The sequence below is a fragment of the Poecilia mexicana genome, unplaced genomic scaffold (assembly GCF_051168715.1).
Source record: "Poecilia mexicana isolate PSO_F unplaced genomic scaffold, ASM5116871v1 scaffold_4, whole genome shotgun sequence".
NCBI classification, from domain to species: domain Eukaryota; kingdom Metazoa; phylum Chordata; class Actinopteri; order Cyprinodontiformes; family Poeciliidae; genus Poecilia; species Poecilia mexicana.
The window spans coordinates 3,931,686-3,957,377 of record NW_028263373.1 but is presented as its reverse complement, the minus strand read 5'-3'; the positions used below and the strand labels follow the sequence as shown (position 1 = coordinate 3,957,377).

Below are 25,692 nucleotides of genomic sequence, written 5' to 3'. Positions count from 1 at the left end.
GCTAAAGAGCCATAAAAGGTTAATTCCCTACTAAGCTTTGAATTGAAATTACAGGGAACAGTTGTATTGACCAGAATCCATAAATGGTAATATGTTTTAGTCAATAAAAGCTACATAAATACTGAAAACCAAACAAATGTTCTACTCATATGAATCTAGTGCTTTGGGAATTAACATTGAGACATTAGTACAGCGTGTTCTTTGTTTTGTACATTTAAAAAACGTAGAACCAATTAACACGGTGCCTACACAGCCGAATATGTTTGGTATTTGAATTCTAGTCTTAGCCAAGTGTGGAAAAACAAAATAAGAGGATTGAAAATATTATTTCAAACATCCTCTACTGTATTCTGTCCTTGTGTCCTTCTTTTTTTTCCTGTCTTCCCTTTGTCACCCCTTTCCTTTCCTACCATCCTTCCTTGTTTCCCCCTGACTTGTCTCATCCCTTCCTTTCTCATGTCTTTCCTTTTCCCTTCTTTTCTTGTGCCCTTCCTTGGTTCATTTCTTTCTTCCTCCTATTTTCCAAATTGTTCATCTTTCCATTGTTCTGTTCTTGTCACATTCCTTCTCTTCTTCTTGCCTTCTGTTTTTCCATCTTTCCTTTCTTACTCCATTATGTTTTTCTTGTATTTAGGAACATATGTCTTACCTCCCTTCTATCCTTCTGTCTTGTCTCCATCCTTCTCCCTGTCTTCCTTCCTTCCTGTTTCTGGTATTTTCAAGGTATTTAAGTTTGCACTCTGTGGAAATATCTGGTATAAATCCATATTTAACTTTAATTATTAATAATTTAAACATGTGTAAAGAAATGGGAACTGTGGAAATGTAAGTCAAAATAGATTTGTAGAAAAATGTCGGAGCCCTGAATTACACATCAGGGTTGTTACAGGAAGGTTGGTACGCTTTCTGTACCAAGTCAGTCCTTCAAAGTGGTGCTAACAACTATCCCTCCATCCACCCTCCTATTAAATATATAATTATGAGTATAATGATACCGTAGAGGTAAAACATCAGTGCAGCTTGCTTGGCTTTCTCTTTTCTCTTGTTTTTGTTGAAGAAGTTTAAGGCTGTATAATCTACAGGAGGTTCACGGAAAGGAACACTGACGACATAAACCAAACAGTCCCAGACTTCCTTTCTGAGTCTCGCCTTTAGTGAGATTTACATTTGTTTGTGCAAACTGCCTCTGTGGCCCCATTCGCTCTGCAGCGGTGGCCTGCTCAATCTGTACAAGAGCTGCTTCCTTTTTTCTCTCAGTGTTTCTCTTTAACAGCATTGAGAATAGTTAGTATCTTACCTGCATTAGACCACATGCAGATCAGTGGTTGAGTTCCTTTGGACTTTCTTTACATTCACTATGCGTAGAGCTTGTTTTCTGCTGTGGCTTCAATATCAGATATGTGCTCTTCCCATAATGCCTTATGAGGTTTATTTATTTATTTACTGTTTTAATAATAAAAGCTAATTGCAACGCTAATTTATCTGTTTTTATGCATCATCTGCTTAGGCGTTTGACAACAGTGTTCCAGTAATGGGATGAGGAATACTTTGCTGGTTCATTTAACTGTTGTGCTTTAAACATCTAGAATATGAAGTTGTTCCACTTCAAACGTAGGATTGTCACAATAACAAATTTCACTGGATGATAAATTGTCCCAGAAATTATTTCAATAAATTATAATGTTGGCTTTTTTTAGACCAATTTCAAGTAATACATGGATAATGGCATAATGATAAAAGTTTTTCCTCTCAAAGATCAATAAACTTAAATTTTTTTAAAGAACACTCTACACAGGAACTACAAGACATTTTAAATATTCAATTAAAACGCAACCAAAAACAATAAATAAAAGGGAAATAAAAACCACACACACACATCCGAAACCATAAATAAAATTAATTATCATTTCTTTGTAAACAAAATCTCCCTTCAAAAATCATTAATCACCAGAATAGAAATGATTAAGGTCATTTTAATTGATCATACAATCAATTAACTGCTACAGGCTTATTCAAGCAAACACTGTGGGTTAAAATTACCTTTTGCCGAATAACTTTTTTTTTTTTTTTTTTTTTTAAACAGCTTTGAAACAAAACATTCTGATCATGGATTAAAACGTTTCCACATCCTTCCCTCCTGTCGTTTTGTGTCTTCTCAGAACCAGACCCGTGGCATTAAGAGGGACTACCCTCAGCTGGCGGTGCAGGAGGCACCGCCATCGGAGGGCGCGTACATCGGGCAGCACTCCCAGGGCCTGGGGGGGCAGTACGCCGACTACTTCAAGAGGAAGAGGCTGTAGAGTGAACCAAATGACCTTAAAGCCCACAGCTTCAGAAGGGAGACACAACCAGCTGGATGTCACGGCTCCCTCTAGTGGCCTTTTCTGTGGCTGCCATTGTGCGTCCCTGCAGTAGGTGTCAGGTCGGGTTGAGTCAGGGTAGCAGATGGCCGGAGTGAAAACAAGCCATAGTGCTCTTTGATTTTGAAACTTTATTACACTCTTTCACAGTATTGCTTTTGTCTTGTTCAAGCCTTAACTATTTATCGTAAATGTCAGTTTCTCTGTCACTGTTCCTAACTAATATTATCCTGTACATCTTTTTTTTTTCTTTTTTCCAAACATAATCTAAACTAAAGTATATTATATGTGTGTGTAGAAGTTGCTTTTCTATTTGCAGGCAGCTGACCTGTCTGGATGCTGAAACTGCCCCCCTTTGGTCCTTTCCATGTCTTTTTTTTTTAAAGAAACTCTCAAATTTGATTCGTCAGTCAGACTGACATCCATTTCTTCTAGCTTCACTGCCTTTTTATTACCCAGGACTTTCTCTAAACCTACCTGAGGGTGTGTGTGTGTGTGTGTGTGTTTTGTGTGTTGCTTTGCTGTTATCTGTAGGAAGCGTCAGCCATTTCTATCCCAAGTTTTGGGAGAACATCAGGATAAAAAGGGTCTAAACCGATCGAATCCCTTAATTTTGGTGAATTAAATGGAGTCCCTCAATAGTTGGACTTTTCAGATGTAGACTGAGGGAATAACTAAATTAACTGCTGTGTAAATATCGCAGTGTAGTATAGAATATATAAAGCCATGCGTAACAGACAATAACATAAAATAAAGGGCGTTTTGATGCTCATTTTTGAGTGTGGTGTACAACAGAAAAAAATATTCAGCGTCAGATTTGTTTTGTTGATCTACAATATACTCTTATATATTTGTAATATAATATTTCAAGGCAGTTTGAGTATTGTATTAACAATAAGTCCTGATGAGACTTTAACATAGTTATTTGGTTTGTTTTGTACTGTCTAAGCCAAATATTCGGGTGCAGTTTTCCTCCTCTGCTGTTTTTGTTGTAAATCATTTTCTCTCTTTTTTTTTTTTTTTTTCTGAAAGTTTTGTTGAATCTGTAACGGGAGCTTTAATTTCATATTCAGCCGCCACTTTCATAAAGCTTTGAGACTGTAGAAACGATTCGACCCAGAGTCACTGCACAGCTAAAAAAAAACCATGACTGAGGATTCTGCACAGGAACTGTTAAATATTAATGGCTGAAAGTAATAAAATGGCTCCAGGAGGCTCCCCATCCCCGCCTTAAAATATATTTGTTTTATTTGTAGAAAAATAATTCAGCATTTCCATTGAGCGATTGAATTAGCTCTGACATTTAGCAGTTTGATTGGATTTGCACAATGAACATACAGTTCATTATGCAATACTCATACTCATCAGCACGAAAGTCATGTTTATTTGTGTGTTTTAATGATTTATTTGAACGCTTTTTTTGTTTTTTATCATATCTCTGGGTAACGTAGATTCAGTTATTTTCATTTGATAAAAAATGTTTATTCCTGAACTGAACATTTCTACTGGTATTCATATTTTGTAGGAAACTCCTTGCCATCACCCTAATCTTTAGTTCTCTTTACAGACTTGCTATCAGTTTGAAATCTGGACTGGGCCACTCCAAACATTAAACTTTGATAAAATTAAATTAAAACATTGTGTTTAAATCAGTAGGATCAGGATGGCACATCCGGCTTGCCGTAAGTTGGCACCAACCAGAAGGATCGGCTCACCGTCTTACTAACAGTGATTGAATGAAAGCTTGTGGTCAGAACTGTATGTTAAACAACAATGTGCAAAAATTTCCTCTTAATTTATTTGACCAGTTTAGTAGCAGTAGAGTCAACCGGATTATTTTTCCATGTGATTAAGTTAGTTTGTAAGAGTTTTTCTGTATTTAAAGTTGTAGGTTGAATGAAATCTAGATATTTTTTTTGCACAGTTGAAACCAGATATTTACATACACTGTACAACAAAAAAATACATCAACTTTTTTTCTCTGACATTAATTTGGATGTTATTCTTGCTTTATATGTCGCTTCTGAAATAATGGCTTCCTCTTTGCTGGATGGCCTTCCAGCCCATGTTGGTAGAAAACATGTCTCATTGTGTATAATGACACGTTTGCCAGCTGGAGCCGCCATCGCCACACACTCTTCTGCTTTTGGTCTGCAGTGAGACCAAAACACTGTAAGCCGTCTCCTTCCTGAACAACGTGACGGCTGGACGTCTTCTGGGTGTTTATGGTTGCGTGTAATTGTTTGAACAGATTAATGTGGCACCTTCATAAGTCCGGAAACTAACCAAGGATGATCCAGGCGATTAGAGCTTTTTCTGATATGTTGGCAGATTTTTATTTTTTTTTACTTTGATGGAAGCAGTATGTTTGAGGTGCTGCTTTATAATCAGAGGCTTTCAAAGCCATTATACAGTCTGGACTTTCCCAAAGTATTTGAAAGCGCAGTGATCTTGGTGTATGTAATCTGAAACAGGAAACACATTGGACAGTGTATGTAAATAGCTGTTTTAATCTGGGTATAATGCTTTTTTTTATTTTATTTTATTACATTTTTTATGTATTCCTTGCAAAAACGATTTCAGTTAGTTTTTGGTAATATTGTAAAGTCAGTATACAGAAAGCTTGTATAATGAGAGGAGGTTTGTTGTTTTTTAGTCACAGTTTGAACATTAAGGTTTAAGTGCACTGACTTAAAAAAAAATAAAAAAAGGCAATAACCAAGGCTCCAACTACTGTCAAAGGATGAATGTATAAGGTTTTTATTTGAAGTCTTCAGCCATTCTAAACTGGCACTGGTTTATACACATGGTTACAGCTTTCTCATTTTTTCTATCTCTATTTTTTATGTCTTTGCATTTTGCTTATAAATTTCAGAATTTTATATCTCTGAGAACAATATCACTTGTATTGCCATGGCAGTAATGCTCACACACTGTGAAAACCAACAACAATGGCACGAGCGACCCAGACGTGTTTGTCACTGCAGGTCGGATCGACGTGACGTTTACATCCACACAGAAATAACGGGAGATCAGAATGCTGAGATTCAGGTATTCTTATGAGGTGTTCAAATTGTAATGAGGGTCATTTTGGTCCAATAACATTTACACCAAAACTGAACCAGGTCACACGTCATTCCCTTGCAGATCATCAAAACATAATAAAACCCACGTTGAAAATAACTGCTGTGGAACTCCTTTTATAAAGATTAGAGGACCAAAATGTTGTTGTTTTTTTATAAATATTTATTCTCAGTTCAGCATAAGTTGTGGCAAAATTTAAAATTAATAAATGGTTTACTGTAACTGCATGGGAATTATAATATTTGAAATGGAGAATCTGCTGGTTACAAAATAAGCTGTGCTGTACTTTGAATATAAACTCTTAGCATTTGTATGGAGCTGTAATGTAAGCAGACAAAAAGCCTTGCAAAAGTTTTCCTACCCTTGGAATATTTTCCAGTTTTTTTTAAAACCATGAAATTAATAACTTCAATGGATTTCATTAGGATAAACTGCTTTCTAAAATAAAAAACTGAAAAGTGTGGTGTGCATTTTTATTTAGTCCCTTTGAGTCATTACATAGTGAAACCATTTTCACTGTGGTTACTGCTGGTCTCTCTACCAGCTTTGTATATTGACTGAAATTTGTGTTTATTCGGTTTGTGTCCATTCTTTATATATAAGATTTAGGTCTGGACTTTGACTAGGCCATTTTTACAGATGAATATGCCACTGTATCTCTAGCTGAAAGTTTAGGGCTTTTATCCTATTGAAAGGTGACATCAGTACATTGAAGTCTGTGGATGGTAGGGGTAGAAATACTTTTGCAAGTCTCTATAACAGCATGAAAGAATTTGTACTTCCTGTTTGGAACCTTGTAAGCATCAAATTAGCTGGTCAGTTTTACTGAATTTACTGCCAAAAAACCTGGGTTTTTAAATGTGCATACAAGTTTCATGAGATAACTGGGGGAAAAAAGATTTTTGGTGTCTGATCAGCCTCTGTCCCTGTATCTGTGCATGTAGGTGTCTGCATGTTTCACTTTTTTCTTTATAATTTTCATTCTTGTTCTACATGAGAGCCTCCATATTTAGCATTTATTGGAGATGAGTCCTAACTACAGTGTGTATGATTAAACCCTCGGATTATTCCATTGAATTCGCCCCAAACTACCACACAGCCAGACGGCAACGGCTGGTAATCTATATTCAAAACGCTTAATTATCATATTGGAAGCACTTTGCTGTCATCTGGTGGCCACAGTTTATATGATTGTCTAATTTTGCCAATTTTCACATTAAACCCCCAACTGTATTTGCTGGACTGTGCTGTATTCACTTAACCTCTATTTAATTTAGAATCTCCTTGTCAGCAAAAAGTATTTCTTGCACATATATTGTAAATCAATTCAGACTTGAGGTTTAATCTAAATATTATCAATTATAATTTGGCAGACTCCTTTTTTTGATTAAATATTTATGCTTAATTTTTTTATTTATTTTTTTGTCTAATTCTATAAACATTGCTACTGCTTCTTGTTATTGTCATAGTAATACAATTTATTAGTATTGTGGATCCAAATGACTCATGTTTGTAATTTGGGTTTTGTAGTTTCATTCTTTTTTGATTTGTCACTTTGTCTCCTATTAAGAAAAAACTGTTGTCCTTACATCTTTTTGGGTTGAGATCATTTTGCATTTGCTCTGCTCTTTTTTTTTTGTTTTTACTTATTTAATTTTATTTATTTTTTCCTTTTAGCTTTATCCTTACTCACTCAACTCAGACCACTCTCACACATTACGGTGGACTCTGGTCTGTTCCAGAACTGGAAATGGATTTCCCTCCATAGTGAGCAGCTATAACAGTGATTGGTCTTATTTCAAGATGGAAACAAACGCCTGAGGAGTGAGCGTTGTGTCGTAGCCACAGGTGGAGCTTAAGATTGAGGCAGCAGGATTTGAAAAGCATTTGTTGAGCTTGTCTGCTGTGTCATCTTTTACTTTTGCTTCAAATAGATTTCTGTCTGTTGTACCGATCATTTTCTTCACAATATGCCATTATCGCCGTCTCAGAATTGTTTGAGAATACAGACAAACCACTTCAGATCGTGAAAATGAAGCTTTGTGTACCTCCCCGTGTAACTGCATACCTTGTATTGAGAGCTACTGGGTTACTGAAATGATTTTTAGATTCATTTGGATGTGTTAGAGTAGCGCAATATTATATATTTTCTATAATTACACAGCAGACAGTTATGAGGAGAAATTATCCATCATTTCAGAACCATTGACTTATGTGTGTTTGTATCATCGTCTCATCAGTTCGATGTCTCTGTGAGACAAAGACTTTGTCCAGTCTTTGTCTCAATACAATTTTAAATGACATTTTTATGTGCAACAACAAATTAGCCCCTCATAAAGATGCATCCACCATGCTTAATTGTTTTTGCATTTTCTACTTGTACCTGCGTAGACTTTCAAGTAACTACTAATATTTAATTGGAAAAAAAATGCAATAAGCAAAGTTTGAACTGATGTGCTGTGTTTTAGGCTGCCAGTGTTCTGTATATTTGCTTAAAAACATTAGGATTATTTGTGTGATTTGGGTGGACATGCTGATCTATTGTATGTATAAAATGGTGTTCATCTATTTTATTATTTTACACAAAAGGGATGCTTCATCTGGACCCACTGTTTGCTTTTTGTATCTGCAGAGGCATTTGTGGGATAGTATTGTTGGTTTTATTTTATTTACACCAAAAGATTCTTCACCAAACTAGACAGACAATGCGCTTGGATTCATTTCAGACTTCCAGCTTCATGTCTCGTGTGAATGGCCGAAGCAAAGAGCATTTCCAGCCAGTATCTGTCAGTACATGACTTTAATCGTCTTCCTGTAAGAAGCAATCGGCTGGAGATGTGAGTAATTATAAATTAACACTCTGTCGCTCCTTTGTTTATTTGTTGTTGGTAGGTTTCTGTCTGCCGCTTCTTGAGTTGATTAAAACTTCTCAGTTCCGGCTGCCGTGATCCATTGAATTGCAGATAATGAACCGACGTTCCATCCACTGACACCGTGCGTTTGTGTGTCATGCTCTTAAAATGAGTCCCTGGAAGGCAACGGAGAAATGGGGGGAGAGAGACTGAAAGAAAATTGGGGGGAAAACAACTTCAGCTGCCTTCAGCCACTCAGCCTGCAGGGATTATTCCTCCACTGTCTGCTCGCTCACTGAAGTGTGTGTTGTGTCTGCTAGACTACTGCGCTTTGCAGGCACCTGTAGAGCTGTCACGTCCGCTCGATGCTTGGGGGATACGAACCAAACTGTGCGCTTGTTACCTGCAGAGTGAATCATTCTCAGCATCAACAGAGAAAGGGATTATTAGAGATGCTAAGGTGACGGATGGCATTACTTTCTCTAAATTTTTCTTTCTATTTTGAGTTTGGCTGTGTCATTCTGATCAACACACACATTAACTGAAGCTAATAGCATGCTAGTGGGTGATTTTCTCTGAAATAATGCGATGGTGGTCTGACACAGCAAATAGATTTTTGGAGGGGTTAAATTGAGCAGAAAATCTTCACTTCATACAGGGACCCTCAGCTATTAGAAACAATTGCTTCCTGGGGGCATGGACTGTGAAAATTTCATTTGTTTCTTTCAAAAGATTATCTTGACTCTGGGGGGCTTTATTTGACAGAAAAGCAGATTGTGAGAGAGGGGAAGACATTCGGCAAAGGTCAACAGGCCTCTGACGCCATGTGCATGGGTCGCGTGCCAACAGTGCGCTAACGATTAGCTGTGATGTATGTAATGCACCAATTGGACACTATGAAGCTTACCAGAAATTCCCTGTGCTGTAAACAACCGTTCTGAGAAAACAGAAGTGCCCAGCGGAACAACATGGCTGTTTTAATTCAATATATGAAAAGCGTGACCAACACGGTCTGGACGGCTTCATTCTCTTCCTCTGTTGCCACTGCTAAAACTGCAGGTAGATGACAATCTGTCTGTATTAGCAGGTGGAATTACTCTGAGTTTAGGTTAAAATTCAGACTTCCTGTTCTGTTGTTGGGTTTCACAGTGTACTTGTGTGAGAATCTGCACATTACAGATTGATCAGTAGAGGTTGCACTTTGCAACAGTGAATGAACACGGAAGTTTCTTGATCACGTTTGCAATATTTATACACTTGGGTGTTTTTTTTTTAATTTGCTTTGTTTTTTGGCCAATTTAATGGTTGTAAATAATTTCCAATTGGCTGTTTACTGGTCCACACTAACATTTTTCCTTTTCAAGTGTGTTTTCTAACAAACTAGAGTTTGGGGAATTTTATATCACACTGACATTAATATTGTTTTACTGCTAAGATATTTCTAGAGCAGATTTGGCATGACATCACACTGCTGTACAATATAGAACCATTTTCATTTGAACATGTTGCTTTAAACTTAAAAGAAAACAGACCTTTTATTTATTTTTTCATTAAGAGTTTATGTTTTTTTTTTTCTTGAAAAATTATACATATGTTTTTTCTTAGAGCAGAAGAATTTGCCTTTTACATTCCTAAATAAAATGTGGATTAAAGCGCATCGTGTAATCTTGACCATGTCATCTCTGCCTGACAGACGGACCCATGGGTGGCATTTAGAGCAGAAAAAGTCCCTTCAGCTCCAAGCAATTCCACTAATGTGGATAAATACACTTTTTATACTTGTGGAGTATTGTGAAACTACATTTTAAAAAAAAGTTATATGCATAAACATGTTCAACCATAAAATGTGGGATTATTTTAAAATAAAGTCACTTGGTTGGAGCAACTCCTGCCCATCTAACGTTGTCTCCCGGTGAACTTTGCAGCTGTTGCTCTTGTGCAGCAGAGCATTTACAGATTATGGGTTCCGACATGCCTCCACTTGCTCCATGGAAGGCTGCAAAACGGATGGAAAGTGAAGAGCTGCTGCCCCCCAGTGCCTGTCTTAGAAACACTTTTCCATAACCATGTTTAACGTTACAGCATGTTGGGCTCACTGATCAATTGCACAATAAAAAAAAGATACAAACAAAAACACAGTTCCTGTGCAAATGCAGGTTAAACAGTTGATGCAAAGCAAGATGATGGTTCTTTCCAATCAAGTTGGACATTTTCTACGACTTCAGATTAATTTACCCCAATTAAAATTGTGTTACTGATCTTTCTGTGTTGGACTGAAAGTCATACAGCTATTTGATTACTGGCTCTAATTTAATTCCACCTCTTGGAAGCTGCATTTGCACAACAAATCTATGTAAACCGTTAAAAATCCATGATTCTCAACTCGGATCGTGCTATTTTTCTCTCAAAAAAGGAGTCCATGACCCAGCAGCGGCACAAACCGTTCATCCTTTCATGATGCCACGTCTTCAGAGCACTACAGTATCCTAGCAGGTCCAGAAACATCAACTACTTTATGTAGAATATAAGATTCATTTCTTCATAAATGTTCATCACAACAGGAAATATCAGGATTATAAGTTCCAAATGCGAAGTATCTAAAAGTATGGTTAGGCATATATATATATATATTTTTTTTCCCCAGATGACGCTGAAAGTTTATGGGCGATTATGACAGAGGATTTCCTCTCCGACATGAAGCTGAACATGCAGCTAATGGTCTGATTTGGCAGCTCGCTCCTGGTCCCATGTTGCTTTCACATCAGAACCTTGTGGAGGTTTACAGGCTGTTCTGTTGGTGGTGCTGCTGCAGGATGGACAGCTCCTCAATCAGACGCTTGAAGGTGATTCTCCGCTCCGGAGTGTGCTCCCAGCACTTCCGCATCAGCTCATACACCTGGAAAATAAAACTGGATCTTAAACACTTTCTCAGTTTGCCTTAAAGCAGGGCGGTGTCCAAAGTCAAGGCCACAACTGCAATGCAGGACACAAGTCTGCCACCCACTTACATTCTGATGCATAAATTATTACTGTACAGTGAAATATGTACAAACAGGAGCATTTTGTTTGTGAACAAGCAGTCAAATTTTAAAAAGTGTCAGATGAATTATTCTGTCAATTGATTCCATTGCAAAACTGAAAAATCTGAATACAACTTAATTTTTATTTTATTTTTTTTTTAGAAAAACCCTTACGATATCAAAAAGTTGAATCATTTGAAGGTAGCTGAACATCTTGTGACTTGTTTAAAAGTTGAATGAAGTTTATAATTTGAAGTAGGCTTTAGTAGTGAGCTGTCAAAGATGGTGATTTTTGTGGAATTCTAAAGAATTTCATTAGAACTGAAATGTGCATAAAAGTTTAAATATTTACAAAATTGTAAAAGCTGAAATTACCAAAAGATATAGCAAAAGGTTTTTTGTTTTTTTCCCCGGCTGAAGTATGCAGAAGTAGGTAAGAGCCAAAAAATGTAGAGAGAACCTTCAGTTTAAAATCTTACAATAGAAAATTTAGGCTATAACACACTATTGCCTTTCTTTCAATGAGGCAAACCTGGAAAACCCTTTTATGGGTTGGATCTACATGCCAAAAAACCTGACTGCTGTACCCAATGTTTTGCAGCTTAGTTTATTATTTTTCCCAGCCTGTACGTGCTTTTGTCTTGACAATTTTGTCCACGTGGCAAAAAGTTTGGACACCCCTGTTTATGTTGTTAACTTGAACTTCCCCAAACCTTTAGATCACACTTCAGCCTTTGAAAGCTTTTAGCTAGGCCTCTTACACGGGGAAGCAGATGTTTGTTCTGGAACCAGCTCAGACAGATTGGAGTTCTGTCTGCACACACTAATGTGAAGGAAAAACTTTAACGAAAGTTAAGAAAAATCATAAACAAAGTTACTTACACGGCCAGGGCAACCTTCAGGACAAGCCAGTCTTTTTCCCTCCTGCAGAACATTCACCAAGCGGACGATGGTCATCTGGCCTTGAGCTCTCCCGATCATATCTAGGAAGCACTGTGAAGGTAAGGACAAAAGCAAATCGCAGAGTTATTGGTCATGTTTTCAATTACTCTTCAATATAAAAAGAAATTTAGTAAGCCATTACATTTTCTCATTATTTGTGCCTTTTTAAATGTTTGTTTTGTACCATAAAAACAAAATGTGTTGCTGTGCCCAGCTGTTTACAGTTTTTAAGATTTTGGAATGTAAATGATGGGATGAAAAAATTCTGAACATAAGAAAAATGGTCCAAACTTTTTATCACCAGGTTGTAAAAAGGGGGAAATTATGAAAACCTATTTTATTAAATAACTGTCCATAAAGCTTCCTCTGTTCTTCACTTTGGTTCTCAACATCATCCACAGATAAAAGTGTGATGTCGGTGATGGATCTCCATAATAAACTAGACTTGCACCGTTGGCACAGATTGCTGCTTGGATTGCTTCTAGTAAAACGCGTCATCTGCTTTTATTGGCCGAAGAATTGTGCCATCTGCCACAGGCAAATAACAATGTGGGCAATGCACAAACAAATACAGTTGATTGAGTATGAATGTACATGTGTTTTAATGTAGAATCATCTGAGTAGAAACAGGGAACACTGACCGTCATTGGGCTTTTGGACGAATCGCAGTAGGTGATGATTTCATACATGGTCACACCGAAGGACCAGACATCTGAAGCGAGGTAAAACTTGCACTGAGTCAGACACTCAGGAGCATACCTGAAACACAGAAAATGGGTTAAAAAAGGTTTGTTATTCATATGTAAAGTCATTTAAAAGAAAAAAAAAAAAACATGTTCGCTAGTCATCTTTGTTCTCAACTAACCAGAAGACGGGGCTGTCGTTTTCGTCCTTGACCGTGTAATAACCGTTGTTTTCCTTGAGGCTTTTTGTGAGGCCAAAATCTCCGATCTTCACCATGCCTTCTTTTTCCACCAGCACATTCCGGGCTGCCAAGTCACGGTGGATGTAGTTCCGAGATCCCAAATAATCCATGCCCTAAAAAAAACAAAACACACACACATAAAACATAAACAAGAAAGTCTTTAGCAACTTGAGACTGAATAATCTGACATGACAAAAGGTCCCAGGAGTAAAGATTGTATTACCCGACATATCTGGATACAGTAGCTTAGCAGGGTGCCAAGGCTGGTCTGGCTCTTGTATCTGGGAAGATACTCCTTCAAACTGCCCAGTGGAAGATACTCCATTATCAGCTTGATGGTCTTTCCACCTAGAAATCAAACACAAAGTAGTACATAATCGTGCAGTGGTAGGAAAATGAATCAAAGATGAGAGGAAAAAATAAAAAATAAAAAAAACATCTGACACGTGGTTGTCACTTTTTATTATGATACACCTAAACACATCCAGGTAAAACGACTTTACCTTAAATTCAACATTATGCTCTGTAGTGGTGTGACTTCTGATTATTTTGGTAATCGATTATTCTATTGTTTATTCTGATGATTAATTGGATAAAAAGCTGGCACGTTCTTTGGATTTTTTCCATTCAACCACTTAAGCCTTGTATTTGTATGTAGAACATTAAAATACAGTCCAAGATGTAACTGAACAATTTAATATTTGTATCAAAGGATGGAAAAGCCCAGTCCTTTCTGCTTGACTTAATACAGAGTAGGGTTGATCTGATCATTATTTGATTGATTAACTAAATAGCAAAAACTACTTTTTTGTACAGAATTTAAACCAGATGAAGCCAAAACTGCTGGATAAAAACTTTTTTTATGTTAGATGAAACATGTAAATATTTTTTGTACAGTTTTGTGTCATGTCTGTATTTGTGTTGCGCAGCACCTTCTTCCTGGCTGATGCCTTTGTATTTGACGATGTTTTCATGATAAAGAGCCTTTAGGATCTCGATCTCTTTCAGGAGGTTGTTGCTCTGCTCCTCGCCGTTCTCGGGCTTCAAGGACTTCACCGCCACCATTTCACCCGTTCGGTCTCCCCGAGGGTCGTAGCGACACAACTCCACCTTACCGAAGTGACCCTGTGAGTGGAGAGCATGAACACTTTTTATCTTTTAAGAAAAAGGCACGAGAACAGCTTTCAACTCAATATGAGTAACATTAAGAAATAAATTCTCTGATATTTTCTAAGCTTTTTTTAAGGTAAAAAACGAAATTATACACTGCTTTCTGACGTTAGTAAGCAGAAAATAAGATACAACAGCATTAATTAGCTGTTCTGTTTGTCTTTGTAAATCGTTGCATAATTGTCAAGAATATCAACATAAAGCTTTTGTTTACCTCTCCAAGTTCTCTGATCTTCCTCAGGAATCTGGTTTCAAATACAGTCGGGTCCACCGGCTGTATTGGACATGGTTTGATGAATGGACCTGAGGAAAGGAAAAATATCTTTGATTAAAATTAAACTTTAAGCAGGCATTAAAATACTTTTCATTAAGCCCCTATTTCTCCAGTATGTGCTTCTTTTTTCTGTGTTTTCATTAGCTGAAAGCAAAAGGTCACCATTAACAGAAATAAAGACTTGAAAACATCAGTCTGTGTGTAAGTAGTCAATAATAACTCTTAGTAAATTAAATTACAGACATTTTTTTTAAAGTTATTAAAAATGATTTCTTGTATCATTTAGATCAGATTTATCACAACATTAAATTCTGATGGTTGAACAAGTTGACAATATTGTGGGGATTCTTACTGTTACTATTTTCTCCACTGGTGGTTCCATTTGAACAAAATAAATAAATCCAGTTAAGGTGTGGAAGGTAGTAATAAAAAAAAAAAAAGAAGATAAATCACAATTCCTTATTGTGTCCTGAGGAAGCCCATTTCAACACACCTGAGGACTAATTAGAGAGCAGTCATATTTTTGGACTGCGGGACGAAACCAGAGTACCCGGAGAGAACACACACACACACACACACACACACAAACACGCACACACACATACGCAAACACATACACAAACACATACACACACAGGAGAGTAAACAGAAAGGACCCAGACTGGGATTTGAATCCAAGACCCTCTTGCTGCCGAGCAACAGCAACACACATCCATCTGTGTGAAATGAGTTTGTTCAACATATGCATAGTTGCGTAATAGGAAGTCTATTGTGGTCGACTGTTATGTTTTTCACTAGAATTTTTTGTGGTTATGTAACTGTTTGCTTGCACTAGTTTCCCTGTAATTGGCTACTATGATACTTAAAGCAAATTATATAAACAAGTTGTGATGCTGAATGTCTAAAAGAAATAAAAGTCAATATTTATGTTAGAATAAAATGATTCAGCAGGGTTTTTAATATGTTTAAACAGAAAAATAATTGTTTTATGTTGTTTGGTTACCAAGACAGACTGCAGTATACAGAAGCAGCCACTAGGTGGAAGAATGGACTGAAGTGAGTTTCTGTGGGGCCCAAGGAGGGGCAGATCACTGGTAATGTACCCAGTGAACTTCCTCATGAACATCTGAGCGAGTAAACAACTCTCTCTATATCTGAGGCTGCTGCTGCTACGTGAGAGACAAACCGCGCATAACATCCAGGTCGGATTTCATAGGTTAAAAATACAGCCTGAATGTGTTGGTTTGGTCTCCACAGCTTAGTTTTATTAAACCTTTTCTAATCTTACATAACAGATAATAAAACCCGACCTGATGTTGAAATGCAAAAACAAAAGAGTTTGAGTTCATATGTAAACACAATAAATATAGATTAAGTGAAACTTATCAGACATACTTTTTTCTTCTAGTACATCCAAGTCTCTGACGATAGCCCTGAAGAAGGGTCTCTTCTTGGGGTCATAGTTCATGCAGCGGGTCATGAGTTCAGCAAGCTCCTTGTAGTCTGGGGTGGCCAACTGGAATTCAGCTTCATAAAACCTCTCCTTCTGCTCACCACAAAGTATGGAAGGAAAGAAAGGGGATCAGTTTCTCTGTAAGAACTCAGGAAAAATCAAGTAGGAATCTGATTGTGAGCCGTTTTTGTGTTCATTTACCTCCGTCAGCTTCTTCTCTTTGAGAGGAACCTCTCCATCGTAACAGATCTCCCACAGGGTGGTACCGAACCCCCACTTATCAGCCGCCACGCTCAATTCTGACGTGTTCCTCACACATTCAGGAGCAATCCATGGGATGCGATGCACACATTCTGCACACACAAAGCCAAAATCCTGTTGGACCAACGCTTTTAGGATGATCACAGTGTTTGTTTCTGCTTGCTTTACTGACATTCACATTAAACTATAGAAAGAGATAAGTATTACATAAGAGCTATATGAACAAATAGACAGAAATAATTCTCTGAAGACTGCTAACCAGACAGACAGTGACTAACACCATTTATAAGGAAGGCTACAGACAAAATGCGTGAAAAAAAAAAAAAAAAAAAAAAAAAGCAGTCATGTTCAAGGAAGTTAATGGAAAGTTTAGGAGAAGGAAAACTGCTAGAAGGAAAATGTGCATAAGCAACAGAGATTACTAAGAATCAAATCCTTTCAGGGTTGTGTAAGACATTCGTAAGTTGGAATCCATTCCTCTAGATGTATCATACCCAGAACTGTCACATTCCTGGTGTTAAGCTACTATAAAAACAATTTAAGAAGTGTTTTTGCTGAGCTAGGGAGCAAAAGGACCAGCATATCCTTCAGTTTTGAGCATCAAGATTCCAAAGCCTGGTTAAGAGTTGATTTAGGCAGCCATGTCATTCGCTCCTGTAACTCTTCCCTCTTATCAGCTCCAAAGTCAGCACTTTAGCAAGCACAACGCATTGAAGAGATGCTATTTTTTATTTCCCCAGCAGTACCTGGTACGTACCCAGACCACTTACAGCTTAAAGTATAAATATCTGGTTGGCCAGGAAGTTCACCTGACCTAAATTCAATAGAGAATATGAGTATTGAGTCAAGAGGAAGAGCCACCAATGCAGACAAGTTGAAGGCGCTATTAAAGCGACTTTAACACCTCAGCAGAACTGACAACTGATCGCCTCCCGGCCAAGCTGCATTAATGCAGTTTTTCATGTAAAAGCAGCTCTGACCAAGTACTAACTGCATCCTGGACATACTTTGCAGTTCACCATCAGAAAGTGAATTCTGGGTCTTTATTAGTGGTATTATTTTGTGTGGAACAAATATATATAATTAAGAATTTACTTTTTGAAACTGAGTTGAATCAATAAATTTATTTCAGATGATACTGTGATTAATGCTGATCCACATATACCTAGGATGAATTTTAATAAGATAGATTAGAGTATAAGGGTTCCTCTGTTTGGCATCTGAAGAAAGGACAACTCTAGATGCTACATTAATAATTGAGAAAACCAACAACCTGCTTTTACATGCAGCTTAGAGCTAATCATATTTAAAAACAAAAAATCAAAAGGGCGCGGGGTATAGAGGACGTGACACAAATGCGGAGGCCTCAGTTGTTGACGTGGCCGTCATGGGTTCAAGTCTTGGCCTGATGACCTTTGTCGTATCTCTTCCTCCTCTCTTACAACCCACTTTCCTGTCAGTTTACTGTCAAATAAAGTCCACTAGAGCTGAAAAATCCTTAAAAAAAAGAAACTGCAAAATCTCTTCTAGAGTTTATAAGATTACATCTGTACATCAGTATATCACTCAGTTCAACCCAACAAGTGTTTTCACAGCCACTGTAAAGCATGTCTAGACAGTAATATGTAATTTTCTACTTCCTTAAAATTGATTCAGTGTAAAAATAAAGAATGTGTATTATTAAGATTGGCTCTGTAAGAAAAGGTGAATTAACAGGACAGCTTTTAACGCAAACAAAAGTTCAGTGCTCATGTGGGCTCCTGTCATGGTCTGTCGTACTTGGTGTGAAGCAATACTTTCTCTTAATGTGAGGAGGAAATGCTGTGTGGGAAGCTAGCTTAAACTGTTGAATTGGCATCGTTTGGTTGATAAATTTCAGCATTACTGGAAAAACGCTCCACTAATCTGACATCCACAGCCGTCTTTTTAGCTCCACAAATCCATAACTTAAATGAGAAGATGGGAAAAGAGAGAGAAAAATGGAAAACCAGTGAAAGAAGAAAACATCTTAAGAGCCAGAAGAAAGCAATCAGATTAGTGGGAAGTAGGGAAGAGTGCTCCCAAAGAGTCTCTGAGCACATTACGCATCGATTTCAATTAAATCTATGGACAAGCACATCGATGTGGAACGGGAAGACCAGCTGATCAGCAAAGTGATAGAGAGAGGAATGGAAGAAATGGTAAAGATTTCTGAGAACAAACAGCGCTGGGGGGAGGGGTATTCCCACGGGCGCGTCTACACTGAGACGTTTCCAGTTTGTCCTGTGGTTGAGTCAGATCCATCTGAGCAGCCGCAGCAGCCGCCATCAAACAACTTCCAGCTCAGATAGACGAACAGAAACAAGAAGCTGCTACACGAGGGGAATTGTGCAATTTGAGACGCATCCATCTTAGTTTGACTTTGCACAGATTAAAACAAAACAAGTTACAGTCTCTGGTTGAAATCTGCTCAATGAGATGGAATGATTAAGAGACAAATGTGAATCTTTATACTCACAGAAACCTTTGACTGTGCTTTGTTTTCTTGTGTTTCGTGGAAAGATTAAAACCAGCCGGTGTTAATGAGGAATTAGAATTTCGTTTCATTATCTCAGGGTCTTAGACTTCTCAGTTAGTACTCAATAATGAATTTCACCCTAGTTCATCCTAACTTCACTACAGCCTTTCTGCTTTTTTCAATTCTGCTTTCATGTACAGCTGACAAAGAGGAAGTTGATGCAAACAGTTCCATGGCAGCTATTTTGCAACTTTGTGATTTGCATTGTAACAAAAGTGAAAATGAGGTCGCCTATGCTTCTTGCTCACCCTCCCTGGAGAGCACCGTTATTGGTATTCCTGGGTCGCTGAGCTTGATGAAGGGCTCTCCCTCCTCTTCATCCAGTCCGTCTCTGGCAAGCAGAATGTTCTTGGCACAAACAAAGCCGTGGACCAGCTTTTTGTCTTCCTAAAATACACACAATGACAAAAAACATTTATTAGGCAGAAACAAAATGTCGCCAAGATGTCATTGCTAAAACTCGAAGCTTCTGCTCTTAAAAAAAGCCAGTTTCTCTTAAATTCAGAATAAAAGTCACAGATTTGTTCAGATCTGGGGTCTTTTTCTGACATCTTTAATTAAAATTTTTAGTTTAGACTGCAAAACTATATATTAAATTGTTACATAAGTTGTCCTTGTTTAGCTTCAAGACCACCCCACTCAGCAGGAAGTGACATAATTCTTTTCTTTTTCAATTATTGTTTCCTGGACACTGAAATCACATGTGGGGTAAACACAGCATCATACCATGCATTTAAATACCAATTAAGGGGGAAAAAAAAGTTTTCTGCTTACCAGGTAGCTAAGAGCGGAGGCCAGCTGTTTGGCCACCTGGAATTTCCACCTGGTGCTCAGTGGACTCTGTTGTCTCCTGATAAACACATCTAGCGGTCCTAGCTGGACATATTCTTCCACCATGATATCTTTTGACAGAAAGAGACGTGTCACGAGGTTAAACCTCTGCATCATAAAAATCTCAAACTCAATCGAGCAGCTGAACAGCACTTACTCTCCTGATGACGAACACACACGCCATAGAGCAGCACGATGTGTTTGTGAGACACTTGTCGCATCATGTTGGCTGTTTCGAAGAAGGCCTGTTATCAGAGAGAGAAACATGTTTCAACAACGGTGCAGCAGGCTGAAGACTTTAACTAATAATTATTTGAAACATTTCAGCTTTTATCATAAGAACAATAGACATTATCACGTTTTAAAATGTGTTCCGACAAGCTAATGGGTATGAAAGTGAGTCTCACCAGAGAAATGTCCCTGTGTCCAGAACCAAGCACCTTCAGGACGACCTTGACCTCCTGGAAAGATGTGTAACCTGCATCTTCATCTTCCTCATTTTTGACCCTCAGAGTGCCCAGGTATATGTTGGTTTTTGTACCAACGCCAAGGTGCTCCTCCTGGTTAACACAACATGGAGCACAGACAGTTCAGAGGTCAGAAAGAAGCTGCATCCAAAGTATCTTGCTATTTTTTTTTTCTATTCTAGCATGCAAGATAATGTTTTGTGTTATTAATTCAAAGGTGAGAATTTTAAGTTGTATTACAAAGTTATGAGTTATTAATTAAAATCTGTATTTTTGGTGCTATTGTGTTATATTTAAGTATATTTACAACTGGATGCAAAAACTTCAACATACTAACTGGAATTTTGCGTGGTATACCAACACAAATATTCCATAATTATGAAGCAGAAGAAAAAGAATAAATGGTTTTCTAAATGTTTTTACAGACAAGATATCTATATTTGTAAGGCACTGTAGATGATGAACACAGGAAGCAACATGCTAATGTATTAGCATCACTCTGCAATAATAAGAGACAAACAGAAAATGTACCTGCTCAATGTCCTCCTTGGGAATGCGGTGGAAGATGCAGAGCTCCCTCTCATGCTTTGTTGGCTGACAGATGGAAGCTCTCTCCTTGGTAACCACAAGAAGGTTAGAAATTTCTGTAACAAAAAAACAAAAAAAAAACAATGTCTGTTAGAGAACTATGAACAGCACAAAGCAACTGTTGATCTCATTGTTGAACAAAGTTTTCGATTTGGAAGAAAGCCTGGAGATCTGTGTTGGTTAATCCTTCACTTCTTCCTGTCTTGTTACCATGGTGATGGTATTGTCAAAACTGTGGCCTGGTTTGAAATGTATGTGCTGCATTCAGGCAGTAAGAATAAAACCTGCCAACACTATCTGCATCTTTCAAAACATCTAGGTATAAAATAAAGACTCAGCAGCTAATGCATGAAGCTGTGAATAAAAGCAGCAGTGCTGTGTTTACATGTGGCAAAACAAACTATGACAAGAACAGATATTAATGTTCAGCTATTAAACCTGATGCACTTTCTGTATACTTCTACACATGAGCAGACAGTGAAAATGAGTATTTGTTTATGTACTATATGACGGTGTGTGTGCAATGTGGGTTGCTAATGTTGTGACAAAACCAACAACTTGTGGTTCAAGTGAGGGGTGTGTGTGGGAAGGCAGAGGGGGCGTCTGCACTCCTTTAGCAACTTGTTAAAGAAGTCTGTGACATGCAATCTGGGTTTCATGCAAACTCAAAAAACAACATGCACCCAGATCCACCATCAAATAAGACACACACTCTGCTGCGCTCACTCAACAATCTTCTATTGAGAACTGGCATTACTTAAAACATACATATATGTGCTATAGACAACAGAATAGCTCTTTTTTTTTTCATTTCATGTTTACGATACTTCAACACAAGTAAAAGCAAAGAATACTCTCAGGATGTGGGCATACTGTATCAGTGGGCTATGGTTCGAGTGAGCCCATTGTGTAACAGTATAAATGAACCCAGAAAACAATACAGACCAGATCTTTTATCTTCCACTGAAGCAGATGTATCAGCTTACTGACGTGCATTGTGATAATAATCAACGCCACACCTACCTGAACAAACACCTCGGCACACTTATACAGACATGGCTCTATTTCTTTCCCTGTGTAAACAAGAGTGCTAGTTTGGTTACGGAAACCCACATTTTACAACTCTCTTCCTCCCTGACACCATTTCACAGACACTGCCAACACCGTTTCCCTTACCCCAACTCAAGCACACCTACGCCTTAAGAGCAGGTCCACATTCTGGCTTGCGTCGGTAGAAATCATAGCGCTACACATGTACGAGGTTGACATGTTCGAGTTGTGCAGTATGCTATACATGTAACCACAGAGCAAAGATGAATGTTACTCTGCTGCAGCTATTCTGCCTCTATTTAGAGAAGGAAGTGTTAAACAGGTTGCATAAAACATCTAAAGACAATGGTTTCCAAGACTAAAATGTACATATATTCAATAATAAATATTGCTAATTGTAACTTTTTTTTAATGCATGTCATTTGCCTTTCAGATGCCAGTAACAAAGGCTCCCCTTAAAGAAATATTTTGTGTGGACAAACTAAATGCCTTCTGGGTAAAAGTATTATGTAGAGGTGAGACAAAGACAAAATTCCGGTCGTTTTACCTAGAAAAAAAAATGATTAGTGCCACTTCTATATATGGCACTACTTCAAACACATACCTGATGTTGCACTTCATCTGACTTATGTCACTGATGTGATACATGCGTTAGAATTCTGCACCAGAAAAAGTCTGACATAACGTTGGATAATATGGCTGAAAATCTATCACGATATAAGCTATGATATCAGTTGATATGGAGTTAACTAGTTTTTTTTTTAAATATCTGAAATACTGCCAAATTGGTGGCATGGACTTTCGTGTTTTATCCAGTTTCCTCATGAGCCATTGTTCTGCTATTAAGCAGTTTTTAGGCATGGCGGTGAAACCTGAAACTGCTACTGTGCATGCTACTCAACAGGTTGTTGCTAGGTAACCAAAGAGTGAGCAAGTTAGTTGATGCCACCCACCTTGCTTTGCTCACTGTGAGAGGTTGAGCAAACCCTACATACCCCAGAATGCTGCGCGGTTCTGGATTGGAGTTCAGTGAATATTTTATATATTGAATATTCTATTAGATGGATCATCTATTGATATTGATTAAGTGTCTAGTGCAAAATATGTTGTTTTTGATTTATTGTCCCACCCTAGTCAAACGTGGTAAATCCAGATGTAAACCACTATGAAATTACAAAAAGTCTCCAAAAATGTAATTTAATCCATCGGATTAAAAATATATCATCAGGGTTGACTATAAGCTTCAGAAGTGCTTCATTTGAACTTTAATGACATCACTGAAGTTCTGAAATTAAGAACATTTATGCACTTGATGAGGAGGTGAAGCTATAATTGAAATTGCTTTAACTTTGTTTTACATTTCAAGGTTTGCTATGAGATCAGTAACTTTGTATTTTGTACCGACTCCCCTTGCTCGGCCATTAAAGTGCATTTATCTTTTTTTTTTACCCCTTGGCTGTGGAGGGCAGCAGCGCCTGAGCTGGAACTGCATGTTGTCAGTGTGGAGACACTGACGCTCCAGGTGCTCCAGCAGCTCCTTCAAGGTGGGCCGCGATGTGTCCGTTCCATACAGGCGGTAGCCATCAGAGTCCACCTCAATCTGGAAGTTCTTATACTGGATAGTGAAGCTGTCAATCTGGATAGAAATGGGACATAGTAAATTAGGATCAAACAAAGCTACACAGATTGAAACGGAGAGAAAAATAGACTAGAAGAAAATGTATTAATAATTTAACCTTTATGAGGAAAAACTGAGAAAGATGAGACCAAAATGCGTAAGATGCAAAAGGAAAGTAAAAATTTGAAAAGTAAACGATTAGATGAGAAAGTATATCTAATTAAAAAATAAACATCCTGTTTTTATTTTTGTAAAGGTATTAAAAGGCAATTCCTCTTTTTAAACTTTCCATGAATTTTTGTGTGACTGTACAATTGCTGATTGGAAGCTCAAAAGGTTCTCGTAAGCTACACTCCACCCAATCCCAAAGACATCTGCATTAGTGAAAATTTTTTACAGTGAATTCCCAACTTTAGGTTTTATTTGTATCTGTATCAAGTTTAAAATTTTAGTATTATGACAACCCTGCATATTATTCTAAAAACTTTTCATACACCATAAAAAAAAATAAATAAACCAAGGACAGAGTCAGAGAAATTCTTCTAAATGTCATGGAGGGTTTACACTACCTCATGACAGACCACAGTGATGATGATGAAGTTGTACTCAGTACAGCTCCAGCGCAGTATGTAGGTTCCTTCCTCATTGCCCTCCTGTCGCAGCTTTTGGACGGCATATTCAGTACTGGAGAAGGAGAAAAACAGACTTAATTATATTCACTGAAATCAGTCTGAAGTGGTTTTGTAGAATTAAGTGAATAAAGTAAAAACATTTCTTTCAAGTGCAGTATATTATTACAGTAAAAACTGACTGAAGTAAGTCTTTGCGAAAAAAAAAAAAAAAAAGAAGGAATACAAATTTTATCTGCTACATTGTGGGTATTTTCTTCACTTTAGACTGACTTAATGTTACAGTGTTTTATCTCTCGCTGTACAGGAAAACACAAGCATCAAGCTCAAAGACGTACAAACACCATATTCAATAAAAGTGTGGTTAGTATACGCTAATTAACAAAAATAATACAAACCAGATGGGTCCATGGCAACCAGTCTCTGTGTTCTGCACCACCAGGGCAGGTGCCACCTCCTTGCACAGGTAATGGTGGGCATCCACAATTAACCTAAAATACCCATCAACAAGTGCCACAAAGGACAGGGCTTCAGCCCTTGACAGCAGTTGGAGTTCCTGGAGGGAAAAATAATTAATTGGTATTTTAATGGAAGTGAAGACAATATCCATCAGGCACTCCTTAAGTATCATTTTCATGGAGGCTAAATGTTACTCAGTCCAAAGTCATTTTAGGAGGAATTCTGACATCACTGTTAGTCATCACTTGCAGTTGGCCACAGGATGCAAGCTTAAAACCAGTGTTTCTCAACCCTGGTCCGCACCGCCCCCCTGCTCTGCATGTTTTAGATGTGCCTTTCCTCTATTCCCGAACAACTGATTCAAATGATTGCATGACCACCAAGTACTACAGAAGCCTGTTAATCACCCAGAGATACAACTCAGGTGTGTGGCAGAAGAGAAATACCTAAAACATGCAGGACAGGGGGGCGGTGAGGACCAGGGTTGAGAAACACTGCTTTAAACTGTCCTTAACCAATAACTGCTTGGAATCATCTTTCACATTAGTCCAGCATGGGGCTGTTAGGGATGTTGTGGGAGGAGACTCCGTAGTAATTTGCCGCATTTCCATTGAACGTAAAAATTGCTCAAACTGGACTTATGAAAATAAATTTGCTGGATGAAAAAACCTTTTTCAATGAAAAGTTTTTGAGTAATGGTGAGGTGGTTTTCAGCGTATCGAAATTTTAGTATTTCGCAAATCTGCAAAGTTGTTTTTTCAACATTACCACAATATCAAAAACGTTTTGTGCACATTTGCAGGGGAAACACAGATAATAAGGAGTGGATTACAACCCCAATTTAATACAATTTCTAAACACACAACATTTACAAAATGTATTTCTAATAATTTACCAATTATTATCTACAGATAATGAAATCTTAATTTTAATTTTCAGAGACCTGACCTGGTCACTGAACACCCCTTTTCTGAAGAGGAAGGCCCAGCAAAGACTCTTCCTCAGGAAATTGAAAACCACTGGACTTCCCGCTCAGTTGCTAAAGAACTTCTACAGAGCCGTGATTGAGAGAATCTTCTGCCTCAGCATGACTATGCGGTACGACAACTGCACAGTCGAGGAAAAAAAGAATTTGGCCTGGGTGGTGAAAAC

General features: G+C 37.8%; 2 protein-coding genes across 2 annotated transcripts in view; one reads left to right on the top strand and one right to left on the bottom strand.

Annotated features, from left to right (window-relative positions):
- raver2 (ribonucleoprotein, PTB-binding 2) overlaps positions 1-9,953 on the top strand; it is an 88,634-nt gene extending 78,681 nt beyond the window's left edge. The window contains exon 16 of the mRNA XM_014992689.2: positions 2,160-9,953. Within this exon, the coding sequence (XP_014848175.2) occupies positions 2,160-2,300 (141 nt within the window). The 3' untranslated portion in view covers positions 2,301-9,953. The remainder of the gene's footprint in view (positions 1-2,159) is intronic.
- jak1 (Janus kinase 1) overlaps positions 9,830-25,692 on the bottom strand; it is a 32,089-nt gene continuing 16,226 nt past the window's right edge. Inside the window, exons 9-25 of the mRNA XM_014992688.2 lie at positions 24,480-24,637; positions 24,022-24,136; positions 23,284-23,470; positions 20,728-20,840; positions 20,137-20,289; positions 19,887-19,974; positions 19,673-19,800; positions 19,147-19,285; positions 16,282-16,433; positions 16,023-16,173; positions 14,568-14,656; positions 14,116-14,308; positions 13,407-13,531; positions 13,124-13,296; positions 12,900-13,017; positions 12,199-12,309; positions 9,830-11,192 (exon numbers count right to left, since the gene is read on the bottom strand). Coding sequence (XP_014848174.2) covers positions 11,076-11,192; positions 12,199-12,309; positions 12,900-13,017; positions 13,124-13,296; positions 13,407-13,531; positions 14,116-14,308; positions 14,568-14,656; positions 16,023-16,173; positions 16,282-16,433; positions 19,147-19,285; positions 19,673-19,800; positions 19,887-19,974; positions 20,137-20,289; positions 20,728-20,840; positions 23,284-23,470; positions 24,022-24,136; positions 24,480-24,637 — 2,310 coding nt within the window. The 3' untranslated portion in view covers positions 9,830-11,075. The remainder of the gene's footprint in view (positions 11,193-12,198; positions 12,310-12,899; positions 13,018-13,123; positions 13,297-13,406; positions 13,532-14,115; positions 14,309-14,567; positions 14,657-16,022; positions 16,174-16,281; positions 16,434-19,146; positions 19,286-19,672; positions 19,801-19,886; positions 19,975-20,136; positions 20,290-20,727; positions 20,841-23,283; positions 23,471-24,021; positions 24,137-24,479; positions 24,638-25,692) is intronic.